At 47.6% G+C, this 20,743-nt stretch overlaps 1 protein-coding gene across 1 annotated transcript; it reads left to right on the top strand.

Moving 5' to 3' along the window:
• Positions 1–908: 908 nt before the first annotated feature.
• On the top strand, positions 909–4,933 carry LOC130377173 (C-C chemokine receptor type 9-like). The gene is made up of 4 exons (XM_056584195.1): positions 909–1,277; positions 1,425–1,474; positions 3,047–3,562; positions 4,397–4,933. The coding sequence occupies exons 2-4, from the start codon at positions 1,430–1,432 to the stop codon at positions 4,931–4,933; spliced, it is 1,098 nt and encodes a 365-aa protein (XP_056440170.1). The 5' UTR covers positions 909–1,277; positions 1,425–1,429.
• The last annotated feature ends 15,810 nt before the right edge of the window (positions 4,934–20,743 follow it).

Here is a 20,743-nt window from a genome sequence, read left to right as displayed (position 1 = left end):
GTTTCCTTCAGATTCTAATGCCTTATTAAAGGTTCTAAAGCATTTTTACATATTATAAAGCTATTTTAAAGGTTCTAAAGCCTTGTTAACGGTGCTCATGTCTCATTAAAGTTTTCTTGTCTCGTTAAATATTTAAATGCCCTTTGCAAGGTTCTAATGCCTCATTTAAGGTTCTAATGCCTTGTTAAGGTTTATAAGCATTGTTAAAGGTTCTCACGCCACATTCAGGTTCAACTATTAAACCTCATTAAACGTTATCATGCCCATCAACGGTAATCATTGATTTTGGCATTGAAGCCATTTCAGTAGGTTGGTGTAGGAGAGGTAGTGGTTTTAAGGAACCCTGAGTCTGTTCTTTGTACCCCTTGTCAAGCATCCTCTGGTTTCACGAAACCATGACCGAATCATGAGTTTATAATAAACAAGTCAGGTTTTATGATCTTACTGAGTATCTTGGCTTGGGGTAGGCAGTATATGGCATTTGGTGATAGCAGATAGGGTTTTATGGCTTAACTGAGTTTCTAGGCTTGGTGAGGGAGTTATATGGCATTCCAGTGATGGCATGAAGGACAATATATTCAACAGAGTGCATTGAGTTCTTTCATCAAATAGCGGTATTTTAGAGATCTCAACCCACAGCTGTGTTTGGAGATGACATTTCCAATAAGGTCCGCTAATGGTCCTGCCACTCCAACCGACGAGGCGTTCAGCTAAACCCTGGCAAGGGAGTATCAACTCAGGCAGTAACACTCACGCTAGACGTCAACGTAAACACAAAGCTCTCTCGCCATCTATACTACAGAGGCTAGCGGTGTGCAAAATAAGCGTGTAATGGGATGGTTTCTGATTTCGGGCATCACTCGTCCGTGGTGCTAAGTGCTCCACCTGTGTGCGCAGTCGTCATTTAATCGCCCAGAGCACCCGTGCGGGCACATTGTTTGTGTTCTGCTGTCAGTGTGTCTTTAGTTTGCTTTAGTCAGAGAGATGTTTCGTCAACTACAATGGCATGCAGCCGCCCCCCACCCATAGTGAAGCAAAGAGGGGCTCGTGGATCTGTGAAGGGTGAAGACAGCTGTGTTTTGGTCACGGTTTCCTGTGATGCAAGTCTTAGCAGAGACATGGAGAGGGCATGACACTAGACTAGAAGATGCTCTACTACACGTAGCACTGTGGTTACAGGGAAACCATAAATACAGGAGAGGATGAGGTTCTGTCACAACCTGCCATTCGCCGAAACAAGAGCTGAACAACACAAACGTTATTTGGTCGCTGGTCGGGTGAGTAGCCTACTTTTTGGTTAATTTGGTAAGTGTAGAGTAGACCACTTTTGAGTTTTTAAGAGGTTTAAGAGGTGTCACAGAGTGAATATATGGATTAGATTTTGTGAGAATGTTTTAAATACTTGCATACTTTCTCCTGCTCAGTTAAAATGGAAACCGAATCTACAACCTTTTTCACCACCGAGATGGACTCTGTAAGTACTGCCATCAAATAAGAACTATTACAACAAATACGTTTTGCACCCTCAAAAAGGTACTATCACATCCAATAATTTTTCTTGCATCTATAAATTGTTTACTATCGAATAAGTGCTATGAATCAAATAGTAACAAGTACTCCTTATTGCAACAAATAAGTATAATCACATTATCAAATATTTACAAATATTTAATCAAATATTATTTTTAATACAGCATTGGAGTCCATGTAAAGGCATTTTACACAATACACAATATTTTTTATTGATACTTGTTAAACTGTGTTGTATTTGTGCTGTAGTGCAGTACAGAAGTGGTTTTAAATAGACGATCTGCTTGTGTGGGTGAGACGAGGCTGCATATCCCTTAATAGTTTGGTAGTGCATGCTGCACTCTCAATATTTTCTGACAATGCTTTCTGTATCCTCTCTCAGTGGATTATAAATTCACTGAAGATATATAGTCTATATCCAATAAGACGTCTGTATTTGTCTGCTTTTGTCATGCAACCAACTGACCAACCAAACAACATAGCAGTGATAATAACAGTATATATTCATAAAAGTCATTCAGAAACAATACATAATGGTCTGTAGCTGTCCCCACTCTGTCCCAAGTGCATCAGAATTTCAGTAGCTAAGCCCATGAAGCAGAGACAGGGAAAGGAGAAGGGGGCAACTCTTTAATCACTGAAAACAGGTTGAAAACAGCCCAACACAGAGAGGGGACCTTTATGGTCTCCATATGGAACAGTTGCTTCTCGGATCCAAAATGGAGTCTTCAGCTGTTGCTGTTGCAGTTTCTGACTGCACTTAATCTACTGGCCCCAATCTAACCTTTAGTGCTGAGCCAAACTGCTAGTGCTGGGCAAACCACTAGATTGTGTTTGTTATCTCTGTCTCACATCCGTATCAAAACATTTTCACACACACACACACACACACACACACACACACACACACACACACACACACACACACACACACACACACACACACACACACACACACACACACACACACACACACACACACACACACACACACACACACACAGAAACTCACAGAATTTCACACAAACCACGATACAAAGAAAAAAAAATACAAAGAAAGTCAAAAACACAAGTGTGTAGAATTGAGTGGAGAAGACCACTAAAGACTAACAAGACACATTATTATATCAGAATTGTTATCATACTCATAAGCTAAGACAAATAAAAATAGAGGAACATAGAACCACTCACGCAAAAACACACACACACACACACACACACACGCACACAAAACCACCTCAGCAAAACCATAAACTTTTTCGCTTCTGTGAGTTGCGTTTGTGTTTGACTAAAGTTAAGAGGGACAGGGCAGGGATGTGTACTGTCTGACAGGTTGTGTCCAATGAGCCTGTTGACACCTGACGCATTCATCTCTTAGCTCCTCCAAGTTGCACGTTTGTATCCTTTGGTTGTTCTCAGTCTCACTTGGGCGCCTGTCTGAATCAAGGGCTGATAAAGGAGTCAATGTAAACCACGCCATCTCAACACTGGCTCTCGTTCTCCCGGTTCTCCCCAGGACACGGGCTCCGGTTACCCTGACGACTACGACTTCGGCACGATGATTTGCAGCAAGGGCTGGGTGCGGGACTTCAGTCGCGGCTACGAGCCCACTCTGTTCCTGCTCATCTTCATCCTGGGCACGGTGGGGAACCTGCTCGTGGTGCTCCTCTACACGGGGATCCGCAACCGTCTGAAGACCATGACGGACGTGTACCTGCTGAACCTGGCCGTGGCCGACCTGCTGTTCCTCGCCACGCTGCCCTTCTGGGCGGTAAACGCGCTGCAAGGCTGGGCGTTCGGGAGACACGCCACCGGGCTGTGCAAGGCCGTGGTGGTCGTGTACAAGCTCAACTTCTTCAGCAGCATGCTGCTGCTCGCCTGCATCAGCGTGGACCGCTACGTGGCCATCGTGCAGGTGACCCGGGCCCACAACCTGCGGCGGGAGCGGAGGATGCTGTACAGCAGGGTGGCCTGCCTGGGCGTGTGGCTGCTGTCCTGCCTGCTGGCCGTCCCCGAGGTGCTGTTCGCCAAGGTACCGGTCCGCTTTGTACCACAATTCGTCAGGCTCCCCTTGTAGATGGGGATTTTGGAGCAACGGTGTGGAGCTGCAGCTGATCGTATTGGAGTTCTTAGTACAGCGAGGTCATGCGGAGTGGGAGGGACAGCAAAAAGGTCCTGGCCGGACACCAACAGCTTTAGACAAATGTGTGAATAGATTTAAAAATCAAACCTGTGTAGCCTGGCAACATTAGAAACATTTGGTTCAAATCGTCTTCTGAAGTCTCGTCACTCTCGACGTGAGTTTCGCTCCATTTCTGGATGAAAATCTCTTAAGCAGAACAGGAAACCACGTGTAAGTCTCCCTCTCGCACTATCTCACCTTGTTCACACGGCTCCTGCACTGCTTCCGGTGCAGTAGTTGCGTGCAGCCACCTGAGTCTCCCCAGAGGTGCTGTAGCGTGGGCCAGGTTAGGCTACGGTTAGGATACCCTAACCCCACCGTCAGATATGGAACCTAACTAGGATATTAACTAGGGTATTAACTAGGATATTAACCAGGGTATTAACCAGGATATTAACCAGGCTATCAACCAGGCCATCAACCAAGCCATCAACGAGGCCATCAACCAGGCCATCAACCAGGCCATCAACCAGGCCATCAACCAGGCCATCAACCAGGCCATCAACCAGGCCATCAACCAGGCCATCAACCGGGATATCAACCGGGATATCAACCGGGATATCAACCGGGATATTAACCGGGCTATTAACCGGGCTATTAACCGGGCTTTTAACCGGGCTATTAACCAGGTCATTAACCAGGATATTGACCAGGATACCGTTCTGTACATGACTCATGTTTCAGGTGAGGAACACCCCGGGGGGGGTGACGGTCTGTGACCTGCTGCCCGGGACCGAGACCCAGACCAAGGTGCTGGTCCTGTCCCTGCAGATCTGCGTGGGCTTCCTGCTGCCCCTGGTGGTCATGACCGCCTGCTACTCCCTCATCCTGCGGGCGCTGCTGCAGTCGCGCAGCTTCCACAAGCACAAGGCGCTGCGCGTCATCCTGGCGGTGGTGGCGGTGTTTGTCCTCTCCCAGCTGCCGTACAACGGCCACCTGGTCGTGCGGGCGACGCAGTTCGGCAACGGCAGCATCAAGGACTGCGGCGTGGCGACGCGCATGGACGTGTTCGGCCAGGTGGCCAAGGGCCTGGCTTACATGCACGCCTGCGTCAACCCCTTCCTCTACGTGTTTGTGGGCGTGCGCTTCCGCAGGGACCTGCTCGGGGTGCTGAAGTCGTGCGCGGGGCGACTGGGCCCAGGGCATGGGAAGATGACATCGGTTGCCAAGCGACCGTCTGTGATGTCCGACACGGAGACCACCGCCGCTCTCTCCTTGTAGAGCCCCCCCCCTCCCCTGTCCTTGTAGACCCTTCCCCTCAACCTGTAGAGCCCCTCCCCCCTTCTCCTTGTAGAGCCCCTCCCCCCTTCTCCTTGTAGAGCCCCTCCCCCCTTCTCCTTGTCGAGCCCCTCCCCCCTTCTCCTTGTAGAGCCCCTCCCCCCTTCTCCTTGTAGAGTCCCCCCCTCTCCTTGTAGAGCCCCCCCACCCTCTCCTTGTAGAGCCCCCACCCCTCTCCTTGTAGAGCCCCCCCCCCTCTCCTTGTAGAGCCCCCCCTCTCCTTGTAGAGCCCCCCTCTCCTTGTAGAGCCCCCCCCTCTCCTTGTAAACCCCCCCCCCACCCCTCTCCTTGTAGAGCCCCCCCCTCTCCTTGTAAAGCCCCCCCTCCCCCCCCCTCTCCTTGTAGAGCCCCCTTCCTCTCCTTGTAGAGCACCTCTCTCCCGTTCAACCTTCAACTCTGATTTGAGCTGTACATTACTGTAAATAGACAAATAATGTGGACATGTGTTTTTTCTTTTGAGTATAAATAAAAGTTATGAAATGTTTTCTATTCTATTCTATCGACCTGTAAACGGGAATCGTACTCAATTATTTCTGGTTTATAATATAGCCTACGCAAATGTGTATGTCTGTTGTGTATTTAAATGGTTTATGATTTTACAATTAGATAGAGAGACAGAACCAGCAAAGTGAACAGGAAGTGGGCCGGAGCAGAAGGGGGCATGAATGAACTCTTGAGCAGGGGGAGCGTGAGAAGGTGGAGAAGCACCCAGGTCTGTGCTGGCGTAACGAACATCTTGCGGTCACACTCCGGAGCATGTGGTGAAAGCGAGTCTGTCTGCGACGCTTCGTGTCTGTCTGTCTATATATTGTCTGTCGATGAACCCTGGCACACATTTGTCAACACGACGACGGTGTTGGTGCGTTGATGGTTCATGGTTCCCTGCAGTGGCCGAACAGGAATGAATCTGCAGTTTCGTGTGGCAAGAAGAGACAGAGTGTGTGTGTGGTAGAGAGAGAGAGAGAGAGAGAGAGAGAGAGAGAGAGAGAGAGAGAGAGAGAGAGAGAGAGAGAGAGAGAGAGAGAGAGAGAGAGAGAGAGAGAGAGAGAGAGAGAGAGAGAGAGAGAGAGAGAGAGAGAGAGAGAGAGAGAGAGAGAGAGAGAGAGAGAGAGAGAGAGAGAGAGAGAGAGAGAGAGAGATGTGTATGCGTGTGTTAGGGAGAGAGGCTGAAAGAGCGTGTATGTCTCGATTTGAATTAACTAAAACACAAGCACCTTCAGGATTGCAACACAGGAAGCATACACAGCTGGTCTTTTATCTTTCAGTATTCACCTGAAACAAAAAGTTCTGCTGTAAGTCATACTAAATACATGCAAACATTGCACCACCACTCTGTTCCCAGCTATCCTGCGCTTGACTCTGAATCTGACCTGTGTAGTTTACCTCAAAGTCCCTTGAATGCATTGATTGTTTGAACCTCCCTGGGAGGATTACATATAAACAGTGAATAAGGGTGGGTGGCTGGGTGTCTCAGCCTAGAGGTTAAAGAGGCTTGAACCATATATATCTTATGGCAATACCTAGCGTGGCTCGCCTTTCCGAGACTTTAGCATCAGCTAGTCGAATGGTCGATTCTGAATTCCGACAAAAACCCACTTGGACCGTCTGAGACTGAGCTTGGTGTGGCACTGTCGTTCTGCTTGTTTGTTTGTTTCTCGAAAACAAGAAGGAGGCGCTGGGTTCGAAATGTTAACATTGCATTAACATTTCAAGCCCAGCGCAGGCTCTGCAGTTGTGTTTCTCTGGAACAGGCCCGGAGTAATGTGTATGTGTGAGAGCCATTTGTGTTCCAGGCGAGGCGCGTGGATGGTGAATCTCTTCTGGTGCCAGGGGTTGGTGTTTGAGAGAAATATGATAATGGTATTTAAATATGTTGTTTGTTTGTTTGTTGTTTTATCTGAAATCCTGGTTGCTGGAGACCTTGTTTGTGTGTGTGTGTGTGTGTGTGTGTGTGTGTGTGTGTGTGTGTGTGTGAGAAAGATGGCATGCAGAGTGTGTGTGTTTTATTGCATGTGTGCGGGTGTGTGAGAGAGAGAGATGTGAAAGACATGTGTTTGTGTGTGCTCCTATCAAAATATTTATTGTGATCTCTTTCCTCCTATATCTAAAGAATATCAAATTGAAATGGAAAGATATTTATATAGCATATATCTATATGTATACCAGAAAGAGCTCAGTGTGCTCGGAACAGATTAATTTGTAGAAACAAATAGCGTGTTGATGAGAAAGCTGAGGTGGTTCTCGACTGCAGACGAGACCACAGAGCCATTACCTTCCATCCTATATGTACTCCTCCTGCTCTCACGAAAGGAAGCTGTCACCTTTGTTCGACAACAACAACAACCGCTTCCCTCACCCACCAGACGTGCCTTGCTGCGAGCATCTCACCCCTGCAGACACGTTACATTATAAATGTGGACCGTTAACTCTGGTTGCTACTCCAATCATCAGGTATCAGATCACAGGTAAATTAGCGTAGCTTGGCGTCCCGCTAAGTATGGGAGTCAATATGGCACAGAAAAACTGAATAGCACAATCAATGTTTTATAGAGACAACCTAATAAAAAAATACAAACTTTAACCAGTTTTCAAGGATAAATCCATTACGTAATCATCCATACAAGTAAAAGATATGTCTGCTTCTTGCCTCTAAAGGCAATAAATAAGAAACCACTGAGCTGAGTTACTGTGCTTTTACCGTATCAACTTCAAGAATAGAGACCCAAGCTCAGACAGCGCAGAAATATGCTTAAATTGTATCAAATAACGTTTATAAACTCAAAGGGAGCATCTTGATTGATTGATTAATTGATTGATTGTCTTTATTTCGAAAATGTAAGCAATAAAAACAAAGTTCAAATGGTAGTAGATGAATAAGTAAGACAAAAGCAAAAACAGACACACTTGCTCAAATGCTTGAAAGGGGGTAGGTGCGTCTTTATTTTGCATTTGTCTAATTTGTAATCTTCAGGCCACTAAAGACGAAACAACGCCTTCTAATGTGAGTAATCTGTTCAACCACCAGATGGCGGTAGTGCCCAGGCAGAGCCAGCCGCTCAGCCGTTCGATACGTTACTCTATAAAGTTGAGGTCGAAATGTAATTATAATAGACATAACACCATCTAGCGGCGGTCATCTGCATCATATACACAGCACGTACAAACATACAGAAAAATAGAAGACTTGATTTTCTTGGATGCAAAGTGAGACCCGAAGGGAAGTTAATCTAGTAGGCGTATTCGATCTGTCTTGTTATTCTGAGACTCCAAAGGACTTTGCTAATTGCAAGAGACAAGAGTGGGGATGGGGGGAGTAAGGGGGGGGACAGGGAAGGGGTCGTCTGAGAGCTCTGTTGGAGAATCACAAGTGGAACAGCACCTGTGGTGTCCCACCCAGCCATCCATCTCTCTGCACAGGGGATTAACAGGGCTGCTTGTGAGTTTGGGGAAGTGAGTGTGTTGGTGTGCGTGTGTGTGTGTGTGTGTGTGTGTGTGTGTGTGTGTGTGTGTGTGTGTGTGTGTGTGTGTCTGTGTGTGTGTGTGTGTCTAGGGTAAGTATGCATGTTAGGGGGTTTGTTTTTTGTGTTGACTTGAAGTAGAAGTGAGACAGGACAGAGATGCAAGAGTAGAGGAGAGGAAGGAGAGAGAGAATGAAGAACGAGAGAGCGAAGAGAGGCGAGAGAGAGAGAGAGAAGTGTAAGAAAAGAATGAAAGAAAGAGAAGACCCAGAGACAAATGGGAGAGCAGAGAGGAGAAGAATGGAAAGAACAGAAACTGGAGAGAAGGGAGAAGAGGAGAGGGAGACTAGAGAGGGAGAGAGAAGCCTCAGGATGAGTAATCGAGGCGAAGGGACGACCATATGTGACCCGGTGACATCAGCCCAGACCGTATCCCGGCACCGACGGAGCCCTGATCAGCTTCTGACGACCTGGGAGAGGCCCGGGAACAATGGCCCATGGATCACCTACGACCCGCTGGTCTGCAGCCCCCACCCATGAAGCCCATACCATCACATGATCCACCCCATCACACTGCATCCCAGAAGCCCCACCCATCACAGCCATCCAACCAATTACACCTCATCCAACCAATCACACCAATCCAACCAACCAATCACACCCATCCAACCACTCACACGTCCACCTCATCATATCCATCCACCCTATCCCAGGTCATCAAACCCATCCCAAGTCAAACGTTTTCTCCTCACAGAGCAAACGTCTCAGACACCCCATCATGGCCACTCCCCCCTGCCTGGCGGGGGTTTCAGTGGAGGGCTGAACGGACATCTGGAATATGAACCAACACCCCATGAAGGTGGCGTGACCGGTCCGGAGGGCGAACTTGAGTCCTCCTGCTATGTGGAGTGGTCATCAGAAGGGCCCTCCTCACATACAAACACACGCTGACCTCACTTCAGCTCCACTACAGATGGAACAGTGCAGGATATGTGGGAGGGACACATCACGTCTAATAAACGACACATCTCCGACAACGAAACTGGACTTAAACTGTTCTGCTTGTTACGCTACTGCTACTATATTCTGCATATTGTTCTCCCTTGAAGGAGGGATCCCCCCTTTTTGCAGTCTTTAGTTTAGAGGGCTTAGGGTTCGGGGGGTGGGGTGGGGGGGGGGGTTGGGTTCCGTAGCGTGACCTGTGAAGCCCTCGGAGACCGATTAAGGGGTGAAACAAATGAAGCGGCCTCGGTTGGACGCTGACTTCCCTTTAACTCCGCTCCGACTCCCCGATGTCGGGAGCAGGACGAGTGAGGGCTGTTGGAGAACAGTTATGAGCGTTTGATTCCTCTGTGCTGGCTCCCGTCGCGCCCTCTGACTCGGAGCCCAACCTAAAGAACATCTGGAGAACGGAACGAAGCACCATGAAAGCATAGGGGGGGGGGGGGGGGGGGACAGCCTGTCCCTCCACTCACGGCTCCTCCCTGTTACAAGATCTGGAACAGAAGGCCTCGACCACCTCCACCATCAACACCACCTCTTATCTCTAACCCCCACTATACCTTTTACTTTGCTAACCACGTGACCACCTAAACTAACTTCAGCTCGCCCCTACTCCTCTCTCTGTACCTCGCTGCAATACGGAGGGAATAACATTGTTATATGTTAAAGTTGAATCTCTGGGAAAACTCCACAGCTCAACACGGTAGAGGAAAAACAAACCGAAAACTCATTTTTCTATTGCCTTTTATATTTCCTTTTAGCTCCTGCTTTCGCGGCGAGGCGGGGAGCGAGGCGCGCGGCGCGGCGAGGCGCGCGGGTTCTAAAGAGAACAGAGGACTCTACCTGAGCAGCGCGCTCTACCTGTAGGACTGGGCGCGTGGCGGCTTTGATGTGGACCAGAAAGAGGGAGCAGTTTGATGAAATATTGATGTTCTTTTCTTTTTTTAACTGAGTCCTGCGGGAGCTCTGTCGGATTTTTTATTTATTTATTTGCCGTATCTTTTGTTTTAAAGGATGCAGGCGCGAGGGTCCAGAGCCCTATGCCGCTGTGTCCGTCCACCTTTAAGAGGTGCTGTCCGTCCTAATAGGTCCGCTGGGGCTGTAAGCCCCGCCTACTCCCTCCAAACATCATGACCAATAGCAGAGCTGTCCGGCTGATGTTTTGTAGAAGACAGAGTTGTTTGAATAAACATATGAAAGAAAGATTCAAAGATATTATTAAAATGATTGGATTATTATTTTATTTTATTGTGAATTCACAAATAATACTCATTTTCTTAGGAATTGCCTCTTATAGATGTTTAGGATTGAGCTGTAAAATAGAGCTGAGGCTATGGTTTAGTTAAGTTAAGGTTAGACATGTTTGGTATCAGGTTATAAGACGTTATAGTTAACTTAAGTTTGGCTGGACATGGTAGAGTTAAGTTAAGTGTATGGTTTGGTAAAGGTCAGACGTCTGGAGGGGAAAGCACGAGGCCTAAAACATCCCCCTAAATCATCAGTAGGCCTACAGACCAAATTAACGTTGACTTAACTCAAACTCCGCTGCAGTGTCAGCTGCACAGAGTCCTGCCCATTTGAAGGACCGGAGAACAGGCAGAAAACAAGAACGGTTTATTCGGAAACGTGGCGGTCGCTTCGCCCTCGGACTCGGACCGTGAAACATGATTTCAAACGGCGGGAAGAAAAGTTTCCCCGACGAGTTGTCTCAACGTGACCCACATTCTTTAGGCAATAACAATAATCTCTGCGCGGCGGCGGGAGAAATATGAATATTGATAACGGCCCGCAGTGCTTTCGCGCGTCTGAGAGTCAGAGGCCAAAGCACGGACCAATCAGACCACAGAATGGAGGGGATTAGCCGCTCTCCGATTGGCTCCTGAGAGATAGCGGGCCGGCGACGCATAATGACTTCTGTGGGGAAGAGGAGAGACGATTAAAGAATGGAACCGGTGGAGTGTGGTGGAGGGTGGCGTGGGGGGGGTCAGATATTTAAGCGGTGGGTGGAGTGGTCTGGAGGGGGGGGGGGGGGGTGGCCTGGAGCAGGGTACAGTCTCAACGCTCTCTCTCGTCTTTAAATGGAATTAACATTCCCGTTTTCCGGCGCAGTCCATTAGATAATATATATTTAATAAATATATACCACACAAGGACGCGCCACGCGGTTCATTATTCTGCTCTTAATCCGTCCTGATAAGAGCATGGCAACGCGCCGTGGCGGCTAGTTATGACGTCACTCCGACCGTACCCGGGATTCTCCCTGGGGGGATGGGTTGTTAAAATCTATTATCTCTATAACGGCTTCGAAATACGCCACAAACACACACACACACACACACACACACACACACACACACACACACACACACACACACACACACACACACACACACACACACACACACACACACACACACACACACACACACACACACACACACACACACACACACAACACAGCTCGGCTCTCAGTGTTGGGTTTAGGGCCCCATTATCAGTCACGCTCACTAATGGGCCTTCTCTCTTGTAAGTCACCAGAAATACTCCCAGCATGCACTGGGGCAGACGAGACAGGATGGAGTCCAGGGAAAGGGGGGTTATTTAATTTGTATTTATTTTTGTTTGGCTAACTGATTGTTATTGGACAGAGTGCAGAGAGTTTTAAAGGAAGTCCAGTTAGTTGGACAGGACGTTATCACAGAAGAACCAGGGGGGGAACTTCCCGAGCCAGAGGGAGGAAGAGGAGGAGAAGGAACACAAACTGTCCAGGGACGTCTAGGGGGGACATCACAGCGACACAATCAAGGCCAGACAAAAATATGAAACAGAAAGTTATAGAAAAAGTCCAAGAAGAGATACGGTGAGAGAGAGAGAGAAAGAGAGAGAGATACGGTGAGAGAGAGAGAGAGAGAGAGAGAGAGAGAGAGAGAGAGAGAGAGAGAGGTTAGGATTAAGATGAGATTAGCTCAGCCCTATCCCGGCCATTACCTCATTATCTCATATTATAGTCTTCGTTTTCACAGTACATACACATTTAATATATATACCTTTTACCTATTGTATTTTAGAAGATTTTATTTTATTTGTTAACCTTTGTTTATTATCATTATTCGATTCTTGCACTTTACCTTTTTAAACTCTTTGTGCTTTGGCAATGTAAATGTTAGTTTTGCATGCCAACAAAGCACTTGAATGTTGAATCTTGAGATAGACACAGAGAGGGGGAAAGAGCGAGAGAGAGAGATAGAGAGAGGTGCTTGTGCCCCAGCAGAGGGAATGTCTCTCTCTCCCTGCCTCTCTCCGCAGGACGGTAGCTCCATAATACTCTCCTGCCAGTAGATTAAGGAGCTATTGAAGCACCCCTTTGTGCTGTGTTTGTTTACTCCCCGGGGCCAGGCCCCCTGACACACACACACGCGCATGCACGCACACACACACACACGAGCACACACACACACACACACACACACACACACACACACACACACACACACACACACACACACACACACACACACACACACACACACACACACACACACACACACACACACACACACACACACACACACAAACACACACACAGGCTGGGAGCCAGTAGCGCGCTAGCTGGCCCTATATGCTAGTTTGTTAGCACACTTGTCAGGGTCAGTGACAAGTACCTGTTAGCATTCAGGGGCACGGCAAACAAACACAGGTTAAGTAGCGTCTCGTTGACAACGGCTCTGCGTTGAGCAGCGTCTGCGTGAGTGACAGGGTGCGTTTGATGACAGCCTCCTCAGCGGAGCGGGTGCGATGGGCTTGTCTTTGAAATATAAATAAAGAGTAGAAGGAGGAGCAGACTTCTACTATTTTTGTAAATAATATAAAGATTTTCTACATTTCCTGGGTGAAACTTATTTTTTTGGATTAAAACAGACACACACACACACACACACACACACAAACATACAGACTTCAATACACATACATAAACACACACAAACACACACACACAAACACACCCACACACCCCCACACACACACACACACACACACACACACACACACACACACACACACACACACACACACACACACACACACACACACACACACACCCACACACACACCGACACACACGCACACACACACACAGAGAACAAAAAGCATTGTTTAAACACATCGTCTAATCCCCCAGTCGCATCTTTTCCCCAAACAACATCAAAGTAAAAGCAACATGACATCACTTCATCTAACCACCAGCGTAGCCCCTCCCTCCCTCCTCCATGTTAAGCCAGCCGGTCCATCGCCGTGGCAGCGCGGCGAGGAGAGAGACGGACACATCTGCGTGCGGGTAGTGTTCGACTACGCCGCCGTATCCATTTCCCTGTGACATCTGTCCGATGGCAAGGAATTAGAGGAAGGAATTCCACATGCCTACAGTGCATTCTGCCCTCTATTGATTTACTGCTCCTTGGGGTGTAGTGTACAGGGGGTGTACAGGGGTAGGGAGTCTGGGTGTATGGGGTCGGGTCGGGGGGGTGGGGGTTTAGCAGGGTGGAAGGCTTTTTTGGAGCTTCGTCTGTTGGTCTTATTATAAAAACAACCCCAGTTTGATTTCAGGTTTCGATGACTGGTCCGGGCCAAGGAAATAGGATATTATTTAAGTGTGTGGTGCTGTGTGTTTGTGAGTGTGTGTGTGTGTGTGTGTGTGTATGTGTGTGTGCGAGTTTGTGTGGGTGTGCAGCTGTGCATACTTCTTCTTGTGTGTGTTGGTTTAGTGTGTGTTTATACATGTTTGTGTTTCTATGCAAGCATGCGTAAGTGTCAGCGTGTGTGTAAGTATGAGTGTGCTTGTGCATTTTGTGTTGTCTACGTGTGTCTTGGTTTATTGGGTTTATCGACATGTTTGCGCGTGTTTTTGTTTCCGTGAGGGCCTTACTTTGTGTGTCATTGTGTAGTTTGTGTGTGTCTGAGTGAACACATGGCAATGTATCTGTACATTTGTCATCAGTCTACGGTTTGTCAGTCACTGTTTTCATGGATAATACCTGTCTGTGTCACGGCCGCTTACCCCAAGGATGTGTAGTAACACACTGGTGGTCTACAGGGACCCTTTAAACCACCACCGCGGGTCTCCACTAACCCCCGGGGTCTACCGCGGTGGGCAGGACCCACGGCCTGGGTCTGTCCGAGGGGCGTAGTGGGTGCTGTAGATCCTGGCTCTCTCTATCACAGCCCGTGGTGGTGTAGTGACCCCGGCTGGTGGTGTAGACGCAGGGTGGCGTGTGGACCCTGTGTGGTGGTATAGAGACCCTGGCTGGTGGTGTAGACCCATGGTGTGTGAAGACCCAGAGGTCTTGGTTTCCAGTCCCACCGTCTGCATCTCATAGCACCCAGGGTGGTGCAGACCAACAAATGTCCCCGGTGGTACAGAGACCCAGGGTGGTGGTGGGATACCCAGGGTGTGGAACAACCAGAGGTTCCTCCCTAATTGGGGGTGAGATGGAGGGGCTTAGGCAGGGCCCAGGAAGGGACCAGGAGCTCCCCTATCCTCCCTCCTTCAGAGGCGCTCTGGCTGCCCAGGGTTCTTTTGAAGTGTGCTTTGGCTCTCCCAGTCCTACTTTGGAGTGTGTTCTTGGGAGAGCGCTGCTTGCTCGCCCCAGGGCAAGGGCCCAAGCCCCTGGATCCTCCTGCTCTTTGATGAGATACTTTCGAGAGCTGCTAACCCCGCTGATGCCTGCTTGTTCCCCCCTCTGCTCTCTTGTTCTCTCTCTCTCTCTCTCCCCCCTCTCTCCGATCTGCCTCACCCCTCAATCACCTCCACACCCCCCCCCCCCCCCCCCGCTCACTCTTGTACTCTCTCTCTCTCTCTCCCTCCCTCTGTCTCTCCTCTCCCCGATCCTCCTCACCCTTCCATCACCTCCCCTTCCCTCCTCCTCCCACACCTCTATCCTTTCACTCCCCCCCCCCCCCCCCCCCACCCCCGACCAACCCCTCCCTTCCCTGCTCTACAACCCACCCACCCTCCCGCCTCCACCTCCCACCTCCTCCAACCTCCTCGGCTTCTCGGAGAGATTCATAACAAGGACTTTATCTGGGTGAGGCGTGGAACAGATGAGCACAGGCTGACAAACTGACAGCAGAATTAGTGCGGTGTTAGGGAGCACCTCTGTCTGTCTCTCCCCCCCCCCCTCTCCCCTCTCTCCCCTCACCCTCCCGTCTCCTCCTCCACTTCTTCCACCGCTGCTGGCTGCCTTCCTGCCTCCACAGGCTGGTGGGGCTGATTTATATACCACCGCGGGAAACAGACAGTGGACACCTATTACCCAGACTCATATTTTAGTGGATCACACGTGTGTTTTTACTACGTTGATAGATGTGGATTGTTGTTATTACTTACAGCCAAACAACGGTAATAAATACGACGTGTGAACCTTTGTTGCTGGTTCAATGCAGGTACAATGCAATACAGGCTCTGTCTTGTTGGTTTTTGGTCACGCAGCGCTTAACATTATTGGACTTTTTAACCAATTTTAATGGTTCGCTTTGACTGAAGTGGCTTTGGATAAAAGCATCTGAAGACTTAACATAAATATTAAAATCTTGTTTGTAAAAGATGCAGAGGGGTAATAGATGGTTTGATTAGTCGTAACACTTTCACTAATCATGCAGCGGGCCTGGCTGGAGGTTTGTTGAGGGATGATGTATTGGATCTCTGGGTGTCTGGGACTCCCCGGACGGCTCCCTGTTTTACACCCTGCAGTCGATGGCCGGTCCGCAGGTCTGTGACAGGGGGGTGACGACGCCACACTTGGAGGTTTCATCGACCAACAGGCGGGCGACCGCGTGACAGAGAGCTGTTCTCACTGATGGATTAAGACAAGTCGGTAGACGATGGAAAATATATATCGGCATAATTAACGGTCCTGGACATAACCGACACATTGTGGATGTGGAGAAGCGACTTGAAAATCAACAAATGTTCCCGGCAAATAAACATAAACCACACACATAAAATGAAACACACACACAAACACACACACACACATACACACACACACAAATACACACTCACACAATCATGATCCATACAAATCAAAGCATTCATTCTCACACACACACACACACACACACACACACACACACACACACACACACACACACACACACACACAAAGAAAACTAGACACACACATACATACAATACGCATACATACATACACATGACACACACACACACACACACACACACACACACACACACACACACACACACACACACACACACACACACACACACACACACACACACACACACACACACACACACACACACACACACTCTGAAAGGAGCATGAGATTGAGTGGTGATATTCCACAATAAACTCCCACCTCCTCATTGATTAGATCAGTAGCCTAAAGTCCTTCCTAACCACATTATTTCCCTGTCGATCGATCATGTATATTGATCACACCTGAACCATGGGTGGGGGGGGATACACCCACAGGAGACTTGTGTAATATGTTAAAGATGTCACCATTAATGTTAATATGACAGAGGGAATCAGATGGAGACCTGTATGTAGGAATTGCTATGAAGATATTTAATACAATACATTATTTTTAATTATAAATATAAAGTTCAGATCGGTGTTTATAAAAAACACTCAACACTCACATTATCTAAAGTCAATAAGACCAATTAAGGCTACAATTTAAGCACATCATATAATTGTAATTATCAATATTATGTATGCCTTTTTTTGGACACAAGGTTGACACTGTATAAGCCCTATTTTAATTAGAATTACACATTTTACATAAGGATACATTTTTAATAATATTACATTTCTACATTTTAAATTCCAGGTGGATTTACTAGGCCTATTACCAAGAGCAAATTAAACAATGGGACGCAGAGCCAATACATTTCACGTGAGTTTACAGAGCTTACTGTTATAACAATAAAAGGATATTGTTCCATTACCACAATCCAGTTGCACGTTACAGGCCAGATTTAAAAATAAACGGCGGAAGAAGTGTAAACACAACCGTGTTGTGGTCGAACTCATGTCACCAGGTGACCCGGGGAGAGACATTCACGTGGAGCCCGGAACACTTGGAACGGTTTCTGTGGGTCTTTTCCCAAAACCAGGACCATAAGGAACAACAAAGATCCGGGTTTCAACCGGCTCCACTGGCCCAAGACACACCGGGCCCGGAGCTGGAGGAGGGAAGGGAGGGAGGGAGGGAGAGAGAGCGAGAGTGAGGGAGAGAGAGGGGGGCCCCGGGTACACGGAACACGAAGAGGAGGAGGAGGAGGGAGGCAAGCAAGGAGGGAGCGAAGGGAGGAGTCAAGCGAGGCAGCCGCTGCTGGAGTTTCACACTTGGTTCCTCCTGTGGTGGAAAAGCGCCCTTAACGTAACAACAAGCCTCCACGCGTCCTTCACGCTCCTCGCCTTTTCTTTATGCTGATTTGCGTTCTGCAACCGGCGGATCAACCTGGCCGGTGCCTACCGTTAGTCCGGCGTTGGGACGACACAACAAATTGTAAGAAAGTGGAGTGCAGAAGAGGAGAAGAAGAAGGAGGAGAAGAAGAAGAAGGAAAAGTCTGCCCGCGACGGACTGGAGTTTTTGGACTTGCAGCCTGAAAAAAAAAGTCCCAGGCAAACTTCATCTGCAACTTAAAAAGCGGCGGACGAAAGAAAAGTATTTTTCTTAACCAAGTGAAGACCACGACGACCCCGATCTAGAGAGGAGTCCTCTAGGAAGACGTGAGTAGACCGCAGGACCGCAGGACCCGTCGTGGGGGACTTTGAACATTGTTTGGCTTATTAGAAGCTCTTTGAAACTTGTGGACGACAGCTCCTCGGCTCCGACAAGCCGAGGCGTCACGTTTCACTGTGCTGGAATTTCATTGAACTTCACATGCAGACACACACACACGCGCGCGCGCGTGCACACTCGCATGCTCACGCACACACCTCACACGCGCATGCACGCACGCGCGCGCGGACACACACACACACACACACACACACACACACACACACACACACACACACACACACACACACACACACACACACACACACACACACACACACACACACACACACACACACACACACACACAGACTCAGGATCATTAAGAAAAAACGGCTGGGAAAGTGATTTTTCTTTCAACAAAAAGGTTCTATCATGAAAACGTTTGTGAAAATAAAATCCGGGCGTTTTCTTTTTTCACTTCATAACTTTTTTCCCTCGTTGTTTTTGCATCTATAAAAACAACTAGCGACCACAGCACATTTGTACCACGGATCCCCTCACATTTGTATGTCAACTGACACCAAACTTTGATTTGCTCAGAGAAGTGGACTGTGTTCAGCTCTGATGGGGATAGTGAGTCTGGCTTGTTGTGGGGGTTATAATCGTGCTGCTGAAAGTTGGGGCCTAGAAACGGCCAACTTGTCTGCTGCAGACCTGAACCTAAACCCGGGGGCCTGCCTGAAGACCCGCGGGGGGGAGGGGCTCCCGGGTCCGCGTCTGATCATATTTCAGCTCGTGCCTGTTATTATTATGGTTTTATTATTTTTCCCGTCCGGATGGGCTGTGCCGGGTTGAGGTTCCCAGGGGTTATTCATATAATTATCAGTGCAATTAATGCATCGTTTAGGCCCATCATTTACAATTTAAATAGGGGCCATTTAAGAAATAGATTTAATTCAAACCGTGGTTATCAGACACACACCATCTGCATCAAGGTATTTTTCCATCTCTCATTAATAGTTGAAAAACAGCCCAAACTTTAGCGTTTAATTAAAAGTGCTTGTAGAATATTTCCGTATAATTCTGCACTATTTTCATTCATATTATCTCCTCCAAGTTCAGCCCCCCCAGGAATGTGAGGTCCGTTATAAAGGCCACAAGGGCAGCGAGCCTCCACATGCGCAGATATTTGTTTTAAACTTTTCCTTCTGCTGTCCGCCAGCTGTTCCGCATTGGATCTGCTCGGGTCTCGGTGAGGGTTCTCGGTGAGGGGCTCAGAGCGCCGGGTCTCGGGTTTCAGCCGCTGCACAGCGACCCGGGCCCGCGCGCTGAGCTGCTCTGACACGCCGCCCATTAGGAGATCTGAGCGCGTTGAGGAGGAGGAATAGCAGACAAAAGATGCTTCGAAGTTGGCGTAGATCCTTTTTCCCCCGTTTTTTTATTGATTTGTACAGGCCTAACGCCTGCTTTTTCCCATTTATTATTATTTTTTGCATCTTTTTATTTTCTTAATTCTGTTTTATTTGGAGGGATACCACGCACAATTAAGCAGATTTTTTGGGTTCATGGTTTTATTTTGAATGAGGCCTACCAAAAAGCAAAGTGATGCAAATGATTGGCCGGCAAATAACGGATTTGTTCGAGCGATAAGTACAAGGCGTTTACCATCATTGACCAAAAAAAAAAAGCAACCTTCAACTATATTTTGGTCTAAAGATCTAATTTTGTATTCCATTAAAAACTAAAAAGACAACAAAGAACTCACATTACAAAGCTCATGAACACGGAGAGAAATGTATTAACTTTCACATAGTGGCCTTCCCTGCGGTTCATTTATTTCATAATTACACCAATTAACTAAAGTCCGTTTGGGATTATTATACATTTTTATGAGTTTTCACTTTTTATAAGACCTATTATTTTTTTTCAAAGGAAACTCCTCGGCGATGCTCTGATTTAAATATTTAGCTGTCAAAATGAAGTTTAACCAAGAGTCAGGATTGATTAGCGATGTGATTTTTGCCACGACATCAAAGCTATGATGTATAATAAATGTAGTGCTAATAAACTAATTGAATGCTTCCAGAATTCTCCATTTGACATTATATAAATTGTTGCCTTACTTTTATCCTATGGTAGGGATGGGTAGAATTCTTTTTTTATCTATAATTTATTTAAGACGAAGTAATCTTTTCAAAATGTGGGCCTCGGTTATAATAGGCCTATTACACACATTTTGTTTATCTAAAATGATATCTGAATGCAATTCAAAGTACAGAAGCTACTTGGCATATTTGCTTGATTCAGTTTGCAACTGTCACCTTTAATGTATAGCTAGAAGCAGCAGGGTCAAATAGAGAAACAGATTCAATATTTAAAAATAAAAGATAAAAAACATGAGGTGTCGTTATGATGTAGTAGCAGTGATGAATACCGACCTGTTTAAGATGCTAATCTGATGACACGCACCAAGCTGCTACGCGCGTTTAGCCACACCGCGCATTGTCAGCTAACATCTATCAGCGACGGTTTGCCCCGC

This window comes from Gadus chalcogrammus, chromosome 23 (assembly GCF_026213295.1).
Source record: "Gadus chalcogrammus isolate NIFS_2021 chromosome 23, NIFS_Gcha_1.0, whole genome shotgun sequence".
Taxonomy (NCBI): Eukaryota; Metazoa; Chordata; class Actinopteri; order Gadiformes; family Gadidae; genus Gadus; species Gadus chalcogrammus.
This window is presented reverse-complemented; position numbering and strand designations above follow the sequence as displayed.